Consider the following 13,184-nt stretch of genomic DNA (forward strand, 5'->3'; position numbering starts at 1 on the left):
CTGCCTCTTGTCCGCCTCCGCCTTGGCGGGTTGTTCCAAAAGCACTCGCAAGGCGGAAACAGTTTTGTCTCCGATGACCTTGGCATCCCTTTCCTTTCATTTGCCCTCTCTTTTCTTGCCTTGTTTCTTTGGCCCGGTGGAGTACCATGTATTTGGTGGATCTTGAAAAGCCACCAAATGTTCGTGAAGTTCCGGCAACTATTGAATGTAAATCGCCGTGCACCTTTCGCCATTTAGGGTAAACATTTGAATGAAATGTGTGGAAAGTATGTGAATTAAGTACATAATGTGACTACTTTGCAGGAAATGTTCGAACGAAATGAGTGAAATGCATGATTTATGTTAAAAGGTTGCTCTATAAACTTTTTACATGGGAAAAAAGCCATTCAAACACTTCAAGTTCTGCATCCAACTCTTCACCGTTCGATCTGTATGCTATTTCAAGTCTTCTTTACTCTAGCAGAATGAATTTCTTTCTCTGTCTTCCTTACTGCTATCGATTTCAAATGTCCTCACAGCTCCGTGTACAGTGGTCACCCCTCTTTCATCTGGACTGCAAAGCTGATGCCCCTGATATGCCAACCGTGTCACAAGCGTTGCTGGGTTCTAGTCCAGCAGGCTTAGTAATTACTAATACTACTACGGATTTCTACTTCTTCAACTATACTTATGATACTCGTAGGCTCATATTTGTAAGAGCCTTGACGAGGGAAACGATTTAGGACTCCAGGGGATTACTGCTGGAGAGGAAACAATTGTAAGGAACTTCATTTGGTAAGCATTGTGGTACATTCAGACTAATGCTGGAAGGTAGGCTTCAATCCTTGGAAATTCCTCTAAAGCCATGCTTCGCTTCTCCTACAAGATCACAACATTCTGGCACAACATCGTCATCTCGATAAAATGTTAATGATTTCCAAAGAGAAAAATGATGTTACTGAATCTAGTTAAAATACCCTGCGTGCAATTGATACTAAGTTATGAAGTGCATATGCACAAAGGTGAGTGTCATGCGAATAAATTACAGTTTTACATGATGTCCTCCGTCCTCGTGAACAGAGGCTGATGGATAGCTATACTGTATCTAGGTGAAACTCTGGTGATGCCTAATTTTCTGGAGTTGTACATGTGAATTAGACCAGTCGAGTCAAATACTTGAAGAGTATATGTGATATAAACAATATTGGAGACTAAATATTCTAAGATTCCAAGGCCTTACTTGTAAACTGAATTGATGACTGGGAAGAAGTTTCTGTCTTATGGAAAATCAACATCCTTCCATAGCCGAATACTCATGGGAAGCAGCTCGACAAGTCTTTTAATTAATAGTTTGTCAAACTTCGGATTCTCTTCAATTAATTCCTCTATTTTGTTGCAAAGTTTCCTGTCATTCACGGGCTCAAAATAAGTCTCATCTCTTGAAGTACTTACTATTGAGGCAATGCATGAAAACAAGGCATATAGATATCAAAAGTATGGACAAGCACTGTTATTCATAACTTGAAAAAGATAGACAAGTAGCCTCAAGCATTTTCTTTCAGGTTCTATATTGAAACTCTTACCAGTTTCAGTTTCAAATCTAAGGCTGCCTGCTGTCTCTGGGATGCAAAAAACTTGAGCGACTGAGAGAGAAAAAGAACAAGGTTCAAATTAGAAACAGATATATACTATACAAAGCTCGAGAAATAGTACAACGACAAGGAAACAAGATCTTACTCCAATTCTCTGCATTTCAAGAGATCTATGTAATGCTTTTCTTTTAGATAGAAGATTCCCACATATTGGCTTAAAAGGCCGTCGGTAATTTCTCCCACGGTAGATAATAATAGCATGGCCCTTTTTTAGCTTATCCACCGAGACGAGAACCCCACCACTTTCTGCTTCAAGGAACTTTGCAGTGTACATGACCTGCCCAAACAGTTTCTGCATTGTAATAACTTTGACTACCTCCCTGTGCTTCCAGTGCTGATGAATACCTTCCTTTACCCCATTAAAGACCCCACGCCTACCTGAAGCCAACATTGAAGCAATGAGATACGATTACAAAGACAACTCATCAAACAAGATAACTACCAGATTTCGATTTCAATTAAGGGTTCAGAAATAAACTAGTGTCCCCTCCAAACAAGCTCTTGAATAACACCAGATAAAGAGTATGGCTCTAATAGAAGATTTTTGAAAACGTCAATTTGACTAGGCAATATATCACAATCAAAAGGAATTACACATAAATGTACAGAGAAATGAAAAGTAAGCAAAAGATTAAGCCATGAGTGGGACTGTGAAAAGAATCCTAGCCTTCTTAAACGTCATCAGCAGACTGCTGAAAACATCTCAGAGTTGGAACCCCCATGAGGCCAGGAGTTAAAGATCTTTAGTGGTAAGTAATGAAAATCTGATTTAGTTCATAGCTTTCGATATGCAAACCTTTTTTTTTTTTTTATTTGGATGAGAAGAAACACAAACCTCAATGCAAACTCAAGAAGAATAAAGTTTGGAAGAGCTATACATCGTTACACACTATATATATATATCAAGATTAATCTCTTACTTTATTAAAATTAAAAAAAATAAAAAAAAAAAAAAAAAAAACCATGATGGTTCACCCAGATAGAATTCAACCCTCCATGACAAATCCACTGACCCACAAAAAAAGAAAAATAACAACGAAATTGAAGAAAATACTGGTAATATGGGACTAATGAGGGATTCAATATATAAATATCAAACCACAGATAATGAATGTAGGGAGAATAAAGAAGGGTTAGAGCCAGTTATGTGTACAACAGACGGAAAGTTTATCTTTACCAAGTACTAAGCAACTATGCATCTTCAGTCCTATCTTTCGGAAGCATTCTCTCTCTTCTTCAGTTATCATTTCTTGGTCAACATCCTGCTCAGCCGGTGTCCATTGAGAATTCAACTTTGATAACTTATTTGTTGATTTCTCTATTTTTCTGCTTAGCTGAAAACCATAACAAACTATTATAAATGGAAAACATTATAAAAAAGTGAAAAGTGGTAATAAAGGTTTCATGGATTAGCATCTTACAATGAACGCCTTGCGCTCTTGATTCCTCAGCTCCCTCCCCAGTCGTGCCTTTTCAGCTTCCAGCTTAATTTCAATGTCTTTATTTCTTCTTATAAGGTCTCCATACTCTGTTTGGATATTATGGAATTCTGATAATGTTCCCACTGTGCCAGTACTGCCTAATGGATCATCATCTTCAGAAAAAGTTTCAATTGCTTTCAGGCGTGCATGTTCTTCATGGAGTTGCCATCTATTGAGCTCTATTTCTCTTTTTGCTACTAAATCCGAAACTCCACAAGGAAGAAAGTCCTTGCCTCTATAGAGTAATATAATAAACTTATTGCGCAGTAACAGAACTCCTCCTGTGAGACACTGCATTAGTAAAAATTGTCCTTGAGTTACATAATTAGTCAAGAACTTGAGATTAAGTTTTAATTTTGTTGCTGATATTACAGCTTAACTGAATTTATGATAACAGAAAAGGAAAATTGCCAATTATGAGTTCTGATCAGGCGTTATTCATTAAGGAAAAGCAGCCGACTTTTCCTCAAATGTTAGCCATTAATATACACCTTTTATTACCCAATAATGACGGATGCATAAATAGCATTTTGATTGAGTCGTGGATGTCATGTATATGCATACATTTTCTTAAACTTGCCTTCAGCTCATATGCCATTTGCTCATTGTTTGTATTTGGAACTCCAAGCTTCACAGCAATCTTTGCTATCTGACTTTTCTCCCACAACTTTAAGATGGCAGCAGCCAAGCCTTGAAGTTTCCTGTTCCTTCCTTGAGAACATTGAAAAAGGAAAACAAAATTAGAAAACATTTCATACATACAAATGCATGTATGCACCACCATGCATTGTCAATTATGTCTATATTTATGTCAGTAGGAAAGGTAATACCTAAGACAAAATGAGTAGGCAATGAACGAGCGGACTTCCTCAAGTTAGTTAGTTCATCATCTGTTAGCCTTGATCTAGTGTTTGGTGGACAGCGCCTAATTGGAGCCTTAAATCCAGGAACCACTTCTGGGAGCAAGTCCGCATCTACTGGCAAAGGCTTGTGCATCCACCAGTCAATGAATCGAGGTCCTAAGCCATCCAATAATCTATCTGCTTCCTTCTCATACAAGGAGCTACTTGTTGGTTGGCAACTCACATTGGTTTCTAGAAAGATTTGTGTCGGATCCCCTTTGTCGTTCTTTTTGTTCAACTTTTCATCCACAGCACTTTCAAAAGTTTCAGATTGATAAATACTACTTTTTTCTAAGTCCAGCTGAATGAGATTTGAGGATGATGTTTCTTGACAGCCAGCAGAGTGTGGGCGCCTCTCTGGAAAAAATTTCGAAGTTAATTGATAATTGCACCCTCTATAAATAACAAGTGAGTCTTTATTTCTCCAAACAACCATGCCTCCAGTCTTCATCTGTGTATGAAACATATGCACATATATATAATCACCAAGAGAACATATAATAACTCAAAAGAACAGAAAAACAAATCCAAAGCAGTGGATAGAGAACTACTGAACTAGGAAGGCGGATCACTTAATATAATTCTCATAATGAATATATCTCATTCTTTTAGAAAAAGTTCGCCCAATAATATGCGAAAATAAAAATTAGAGCAGTCATATAAACACACAACTAAGTCCCAATAGGCGAAAGCCCAACAATGCAGGAGCTGGAATTGATACGAATCTCAATATTCAATGTACTTCAAGCAGACAATTAAAAAAGTGAACATTATATAACATGCTGCAGAAGGACAACTAAATCAAATCAACTATATAAACCAAAATACGACACCATCTCAATCAGTTTAATTTGCTGAACTCAGGAAAATGTCTAGCAACTGTCTGAATATATCATTCTGGTCTGCATAAAACAAAAAAGTAAGTAAAGGTGGAACATCAAACCTCAAGAATCTCTTGAGCTCTATACATATTCCGGCAGAGTGGCACGTCGAATTTGAGCATGGCGAGCTCATTCCCCTTCCAAATGAACTTAACATCATCAACAACGGCTTGAGTGACCCCGGCCTTCTTAACCTTGACCCATTTCCTCATCTTTGCTGCCTCACCTCTCAACCTCTCAAGTAACTCTTTCTCAAGGCTCAGTTCTGCATGCACTCGCCACCCTTTCCTCTTTACCTTCGGAAACACCATCCTTTCCTCCCTCTCCCACGGCATTTTCTTCCCGGAAATCTTCGAGTCGTCGGCCTTTCCAAGTCCCTCCAAGCAATCCCCAATTCCAAACTCCCCAAAACCTCTGTGGGTTCCTACCGAATTATCCTCTTGTACGAGCCCCTCCAAGCAATCCCAAATCCCAAACTCCCCAAAACCTTTCTGGGGTTTTTCCGGATTCTCATTTGGTCCAAGCCTCTCAATGCTCTGGACAATTTGCTTGATTGCTCTCTCCCCTCTAATGCCGACCAACTTGCCTCCTAGCTCCGAATCGGAGTTTTCGGGTTTGGCATTGCCGGGGATCTTCCTGTTTCTGGGTCTTGAGAAGTCAATGACTTGGTGGGGTTGAAGAAGAAGCGGACCCTTCATCCATGGAGCAGCGGGAGCCTTAACGGAGGCGTCGGAGCTCGAAAAGGACTCCAATGGGGGCGTGGAATGCGGGGTTTTGGAGGGAGTTGGGTTTTGTGGAGGTTTTGGGTTTAAGGAAGATGAGATGGAAAAGTGCGCGTGAGAGGGAAGAAGATGGGCGGTGTTTGGGAGAGTGGAAAGAGGAGAGAGGAAGAGAGTGGCGGGCATAGTTAGCGTCTCAGCGACTGCGGAGGACAGGGAGATCAAGTCTCAGTTTTCTTATCCTCTGTGTTCTGCAAAACCGGTGATTGTTTGATGAGTGATCATCGTTGGACCTACATTTCGGTTTGGGATTTTCTGGCAGCTTCCTGTTTTTTTGGCACCATAAAAAATTAGAGATGGCAATTCGTGTAGTCAATTAATAGTCGACATTAAACTCAACCTGTTTAACAATTTCTTTCGTTCGGTAACATTGTCTTTCTTTATTCTTTTATTATTTTTTAATTTTTTTAACAAATGACACTAAAGGGAGGGATAGCCAATGACTTAACATCATGGCTAATAATAATATGATTTATATTTGTTTTTAACGAGAATCGAATCTAAGACATTTTATTTACAAGTTAAAAAAGAATATCACTAGATCGTAGTACTAAGTGGTCGATCGTTAACATTGTTATAGTCTTAAATTTAACTGAAGGAGATGGTTGTAGTGAAGGAGAGAGAGAAAAAAGAGGTGTACAGCGGGAATTTCAATATGATTCGAAGAAGTCCCAACTAAAGTCTGTTTGATTGACCTCCAAAATATTGTGGTGATTCCAATGGTAAAGACATAACCCGTTTGAGAATGTGTCTTTTGCAGGTTTGAGAAATAACCCGCATCAACATAACCAATAAGACAAGCCTCATTATGAAGACCAAGAGGGTATGATCTATTATGAAGTTCATAGGGATAGAATAAGTCCAGATTCGTAGTACCTTTAAGGCAATGAAGGATGCCTTTAACACCATTCCCGTGTCGCGCGTGTTGACGCGTTGCTATAACTTGCTAGAAGATTAACGGACAAAAAGATGCTTGGTCTAGTATATTAAGCTAAGCTTTCGTAGTTGTTGTATTTCTCTCTCTCTCGCTCAATCGATGAGAGCCTTTGATAGCGGGCTTAACAACACTATGGCTTAGTACTCAACCTTAAATCTTATAGCGACATCTATTGTCTAGATATGAGGTTGTGGTTTTTTGTGGCTCTTGCAGTTTGTGCTCCTGGCAAACAAGTACGAGGACGAAGCTCGTCACATTGCTGGAGGTGACTTATAAGTTATAACAATGCTTGTTTGTCTACTATTAGAAAATCATCAAATGGTGGCGTGGTCTTTTCTCCATGATAGTTGTACAACTTTCAAGGTTGAATCCTCATGAGTTCTACAACTGTGTTTTGGGGAGAGTTCTCTCTCTCTCACACTAATTTCTACAATCCCCTTATATTTTAAACTTAAACCGCAGCACATATCTAGTTTCACAGTTTTTAAATAGAAAAAAAAAAAAAGAAAAAGAAGAAAAAGAGAAAGGAGAAAGAGAGTTCGAAACTATTACATTAATTTAGTGGAGAAGGGGGGTGTCTCGAGCTTAGAGCACTAGGGTAGAAACCCATCAACCTATCCACAAAAATATTGAATCACATGAAGAAAAGAATCTCTGATTTGATTAAAAAAAAAAAAAAAAATTCTAATTCATTCAAAGCATGCCACAAAAGTTTACTGCAACAGTTTATTCCAATGACCACATGGGCTACGGGACTTGGGAACAGCTGAATTAGATATGGAGGAGATAAAGTTCCTCTTTGTGCTCAAAATTTCTTCTCTGCTAGCTTCTATATACAAGAAAAGACGACAGACATAAAAACAAATCCAACCATCACGAAAATCATTGACAAACGAGAGCCGCAGAAAGTTAATCCATGCAGTGAGCGCATCATAAGACCTTTGATTCATCGTCCAAGGGGTCACGAAGCGTTCCACACATCCAATCCATCCATATGGTATAATGGCCATAGTTATGGCGGTATGTAGTATGATGTATGGTGTGGTAGCCGGCACCCATGACAGGCCATATTTTGGAGTGGATGCAATCGTGAATGTTCGCTGTCCATATGGCCTCGATAAATAGGAGCGCTATGTGGGTTGTAAAATGCATTGGTACAAGAAATAGAGCTAAAACATGTGGAACTGCCTGTAGTATCCCATCAATCGGGTGAAAAGCCAAACCTGACATAAACAGATCCAAAACAGTCGAGCATTAGCAACATATGTAAGGAAAAGATTTCAAAAATGTGATGACAAGTTGAACTAGATGAAAATTATGTTAAGTTGAACTACGTTCCTTAATTTAATGAAGTAAAGAACAGTGATTGTTTTTCCCTTGCATCATATTTGTCGGGAATAACAAGCGGAGTGGATTGGGAAACAAGTGACTCTTACAAGATTAAACTCAGGAAAACAAAATAGAAATTGTTCAAATGACATTGATTTTCATTAAAAAAAAGCTTAAAATGGCCTTTACTTGTAAAAAACTGATACTTTATTAACATGTCATAAACAAAAGTTGATAAGCTGTCAATCTCAAGACAGAACAGGCGAAGCTCAAGCAGAATGCAGAACAATTAAACTAAGCACTATTGGTCCCCGGAGACCGCCACACTCAAATCCACATGAATACGAAAGAAAGAGGTACGTGAAAATTTTCTGATGAATATTTTATTTTTCTGGTCTGGGATTCCGATGAACTGAAGCACACAATAAGTACAAAACAACCAGTATCGCATGAAACCACAACTTTGGTCCATGAAGATTACCCACAAAATAACCATCACGAGGACTCCAAAGGAGGAATGTTCTTTTAAAATGGCTTACAAAGACATAAATCATGATTTGTATACCTGAGTTCTACCGAAACCTAGTCCAAGTATAGTGGATACATAGATTGTTTCCTACTACCTAATTTCGGAATGCCCTTCGTAGCAAAAGCATAATATCAGAAGCCTATACCATACCAAACTCAACAGGGTGATAATAAGGTTAGTTTATTGGTCGACCAATGATCCTGGGGAAGAACTACAGGACATTAAAGTTCTTTTATCAAATCCTAGTTGGGGAGGAAGAATTGGCAGAGCGAATGAAAGATAGTACATAATTAGCTTGTTAAGGAGAAAGTGCACAGAAAATCCTTCCATGTAATTTTCATGCTTCTTACTGATCCAGAAAGCAACTGAGAGTCGCAAATGTTGGTTTCCACAAGTACACTGAGAGTGGCAGAGTAAGTTAGAGCCAAAATTGCCATACGAAGGTGATTAACCATCTTATGTCATGGAAAAAAGAAAGGAAACAGAACAAAGAAATCAACTTTTTTAAAAGGGAAACTGTTATCCTTCTTCCATCAAGTCCTTGAAAAAGTCATGTGTTAGAGCGAAATAGACAAGAGTGGAACTCAATTGGCAGGATAAAACAGACTTAAAATGCAATGATAATAACAATCAAGATATATCATATACGGTCTTCCAGAGGAGAAAGAATTCAGGAAACAATGTCACAGAAATATGTAACCTCATCAAGTGCACCAAACATGGATTTTACATATGCCATAACACAATCAAACACACACACACACACATATATATTCGCTCATGATCCAAATCAGATAAGATGCGAAAACATTCAAAATGACAAAGTATGAAAGTTGAGTAGTTTGATAGCTTACCAGCAAACGGAGAGAGGGTGTTCTGCTTGTTGTAGATGTGATGGGTAGCATGAAGATATTTATACAGAGGTTTTATGTCATGCAACTCCCTGTGCATCCAATAAATTCCGAACTCCACGAATACAAGATAAATTGCTAAATACAAGAGGTAAGCGGGCCAACCAACATCACTTACTCTTGCAAAGCACTTAGCCCAGCCATTTTCAACCATGTACTCAGAAACAGTTGGAAGAGCACTGTACCAAGGCATGGCCTTCATGGCAACATATATTTGCAAACGCATGGCTTTATTAGAGGGAATGGCATCTGCAATGAGGAAACAAATAAACAATAACGTAAATTGGTATCATCCTAAGTTTCTAACAGTAGTTGTTAATACGCACAAAATTCTACGGTGAAGTAACAAAACATTGCAGGATCCACAATCTTGTAATCTACTCAGTTGTAGTATGTATGCTAAATCTTTGTCAAAATTTAATCGTCAATCAATATGAAAGAGGGAGTTCAGATCAGATCCATCAATGTACATAAAAAACAACTTGAACAAACATAGTCCATCTAATTTTCCTGAGATTAAAATAAACTGCTCATAGAAACACAATTGAAGAGAGAGAGCAACGAAAAAAATAATCAAACCAACAAACAAATAACAGATTCAAAAGTTTTGAACCAAGCAAAAGCCAATCTGCTAAATAGATTTACAAAATCACTAAAACTCAGTGAGACAGAGAGAATCCTTAATCCATACTTTGAAAATATCAAGAGTAATTAGATAGAAATCTTAAGAAATCACATACCTACTCAAGAACAATGTGATGGTCTCTAATTATGTTTTCTTTTTCTGCAAATCGAGGCGATACTCTAATTAATCTAATTTGATATTCGAACTTAAGTACAGAGAGAAAAGCACACTCCTCTAGCCATCTTGAGTACCACAGTGTTTTTTTTTTAATGTTCCAAAATTTTTCATGAATCAATGAGAGGAGTGATATTCACACTCAATAACCAACACTACCCACCAAACTACAGACTCATATAATTCATCCCACAGCCAAACCACAACTCTTTTTTTACAGAAGATAACGAAAAATCCCAATTTAGAGAATCGCTTAAAATCGTGATTGAATACCTAGATTCATTAAAAGAATTAAAACCCCCCAAAATCCCAATTTAATACACCCTAAGTCAACACCACTATTAGAGAGAGCATTGGACCTTGGTGATTGGTGTACCTTTGGGGAGATAAACGTTGCGTTTCAGGTAGTAAATGTAGAGGCACCAAAGGAAGCCGGAGACGAGGTAGACCAAGGTCCCGCCGACGTAGTTGCGCAGCCACGTCTGGAAGAAGTGGGGGAGTGGGTCCCACACTCTATTGGGGACGAGGGTGCCGAGCACAATGCGGTTGTAAAACGTCGTCTCCTCCGAGAACGGGTTCAGGTAGGACTCCTCCATCGGCTCGACACGAATTTTCCGGCGATGGGTCGCCGCCGGAGATTTGAACAGCGAATAAAAAGGGCGGAGAGAGAGAGAGAGAGAGAGGGGACAGACAGAGCGACAGAGGCAGGTAGGCTGCGCTGGAGGGGAACAACTGGTTCTGAGATTCGTTCGTCTGTTCTGTTACGGTATATCTATCTATCTATTCTATCTATTTCTATTATATATAAAGCCAGCAGTGGGGTGAACAGTGATGAACAGTAATGTGATGTTATTGGATTCGACAAAAATGTTTGGACACAGATGCCCTCAAAACAAAAAAAAAAAATTAGAAGAAGTTCAAAATAATACATTTGTTGTAAAATTGACGGTGTGTGTAGTGGAATAAATAAAACAAGACACAAAATTTACGAGGTTCCTCTACAGTCAGTGTGACTGGTGTACGTCTTCGGGGCAGCAGTAGTGCTTCCATTATAATTTAAAATAATAAGAGTACAAAATAACTCTTTCTCTATTATCCCCTCTCATCTTCCCCTATTTTCTCTCTTACTCTTCTTCTCTTTTCTCTCTTCCTCTTTCTTCTTTCACAATCTCTTCCGTAAACCTCTTCTTCATCTTTCATTCATTTTATAAGCAAATAGAACACTATTCATTTTACAAATTTTCCACAAATGAATAGTAAAAATACTGTGCATAAATAGTGACAGACTATTCATGTGGGTCATCCACATTATTCACAACACTCCCCTTTGGATGGCCACAAGTCTTTGATTGACTCGTTAAAATCTTGATCTGTTTTGGATGCTCCCCTTGATGAGTATCTCCCCCTGATTTCAAATCATTTAGGCTGATCGTTGGTCCTTCTGCTTCAGTCTCTTAGCGAGAAGAGTTGACGAATGAGGTGCTTTACTTGTTGTTAACTTTACACAGGCTTGTTCTTGAACTGGGTTGGAGGACCTTCTGCTAGACTTCCTTCAAGGGTCTGAATTTACTACTTTTATCTAGAGCTGAATTTGATTCAAGGGTGGTGGACACTTGATCTTGAATTGGACTTGTGATTTCTTCAAGGGTCGTCTAGGCTTGATCTTGAATGAAATTGGACCATGAGGAGTTTCACGTGGCAAGTGATCTTCGGCTTTGTCAAGGATAAACAACACGTGTTTGTTGCGTTTGTCTTCACATGCTTCAATGTATCATTTTCACTTGCTTTACTTGCTCCCCTTGCAAAAGTGATATTTTCCTTATGCAGGTTTGGCATCTTTTCTTGTAGTATTTGTCCTCTGATGCATGAGTGGAATGCAAACCTTGCATTTGAATGGTCATTCACTTCTTGGTGACTCATCCATGCGTGGCAGCTTTAGTGTAAAAAGCCAACAACAGACCAATTATTCTGCGGTATTGATGACTTGAGACCCAGCTCCATCAACAGTTGAAGATGAGTACTCGAGAGTAATTCTAAGTAAGCAATCAGGAAAGGTTCCAGGTAGTCGATTCCTTACCGGAAGTTTGAGTGGAGGTTCCGACATATTGCTTTCTTTATCCTTGTCTTTGCAGGTAAGAACAAGGACAAAAGAAAGGACAAGGAGATTGCATGATATGAGATACTCTTGCTCTCGTCCTTGATGATATGAGATAATCTTGCTCTGGTGTGACTGGCTTTGAAGAGGTATTCTCGGAAATGAAGAAAACTGAGTATTTTGAGATGCTTTGTTGAAGATGCATTCTCGGAGATGAGGAAAAGTTAGGTATTCTTGCAAGTCTGCCTTGTTATGGAGAACGAAGGTCGACATATATAAAGATTTTTCAATAGCAAGTAGTGGTACTGTGCCTTTACTCTTGTCAACAACTGTGGTGTAATTAGAATAGTAAGATTTATGCGTTTTCAACTTTGTCAGAGATCTTTGACAAAGTTACACGCGATATCCAAAAAAGCTGAGATTGCGTCTGAAAAATGCCAACGAACCTTATTCAGGAAAATCTGGCTTTTGAAATTCGGAAAGCGATGCCTCTTCGATCTCTGAACAAGTGGCTCTGTTGCCTTTTCTTTTATAGAGACATCAATTGTGTTCAAGAGTATGCTCAGAAAGTTGCTGCCTGTATAAATTTTCCCCTTCTTGCACTTCTGATATTTTATTTGACCTCCTTTTTCCTTCATCATTTCTGAAAATGGTTTGCCCATCTAATATCTGTTATATTTGAGTCTTAGGAGTGACACAGACGAGCAGCGTCATGATAATATATGGCGTTCGTCCTTCTTATCTTCTAATGGTCCTCTTACGGTTGAGAATTCTGTGATGAAGAATAACATAACCGCTACTGTGGTGGCTAGGAATCTTCTCACTCCAAAGGATAACAGAATCCTTTTAAAACGGTCTGATGAGTTGGCCGTTCAAGATTCCTTGGCTCTCAGTGTTCAATGTGCGGACT

General features: G+C 38.7%; 2 protein-coding genes across 9 annotated transcripts; both read right to left on the reverse strand.

Annotated features, from left to right (window-relative positions):
- Positions 1-258: 258 nt before the first annotated feature.
- On the reverse strand, positions 259-5,819 carry LOC103948487 (chloroplastic group IIA intron splicing facilitator CRS1, chloroplastic). Of its 8 annotated transcripts, none has more exons than XR_667403.3 (9): positions 4,958-5,819; positions 3,943-4,465; positions 3,693-3,823; positions 3,053-3,403; positions 2,809-2,965; positions 1,717-2,009; positions 1,563-1,622; positions 1,220-1,384; positions 259-858 (listed from the first exon to the last, which is right to left on the reverse strand). XR_667403.3 is itself a non-coding variant. In XM_009359519.3 (8 exons), the coding sequence occupies exons 1-8, from the start codon at positions 5,798-5,800 to the stop codon at positions 793-795; spliced, it is 2,424 nt and encodes an 807-aa protein (XP_009357794.2). In that variant the 5' UTR covers positions 5,801-5,819; the 3' UTR covers positions 259-792. The 8 variants fall into 8 exon arrangements, 5 of the variants coding, with proteins under 5 accessions (XP_009357794.2, XP_009357796.2, XP_018503295.2 ...); XR_667402.3 differs by having other exon boundaries at positions 259-876; XR_007251645.1 differs by having other exon boundaries at positions 259-1,114.
- A 1,431-nt stretch (positions 5,820-7,250) lies between these two features.
- LOC103948488 (delta(7)-sterol-C5(6)-desaturase-like) lies at positions 7,251-10,945 on the reverse strand. The gene is made up of 3 exons (XM_009359522.3): positions 10,556-10,945; positions 9,324-9,629; positions 7,251-7,834 (listed from the first exon to the last, which is right to left on the reverse strand). The coding sequence occupies exons 1-3, from the start codon at positions 10,773-10,775 to the stop codon at positions 7,542-7,544; spliced, it is 819 nt and encodes a 272-aa protein (XP_009357797.2). The 5' UTR covers positions 10,776-10,945; the 3' UTR covers positions 7,251-7,541.
- Between the last annotated feature and the right edge of the window lie 2,239 nt (positions 10,946-13,184).

The sequence above is a fragment of a genome, unplaced genomic scaffold, assembly GCF_019419815.1.
Source record: "Pyrus x bretschneideri cultivar Hongxiangsu unplaced genomic scaffold, Pyrus_bretschneideri_v1 Contig41, whole genome shotgun sequence".
In the NCBI taxonomy this organism is placed as follows: domain Eukaryota; kingdom Viridiplantae; phylum Streptophyta; class Magnoliopsida; order Rosales; family Rosaceae; genus Pyrus; species Pyrus x bretschneideri.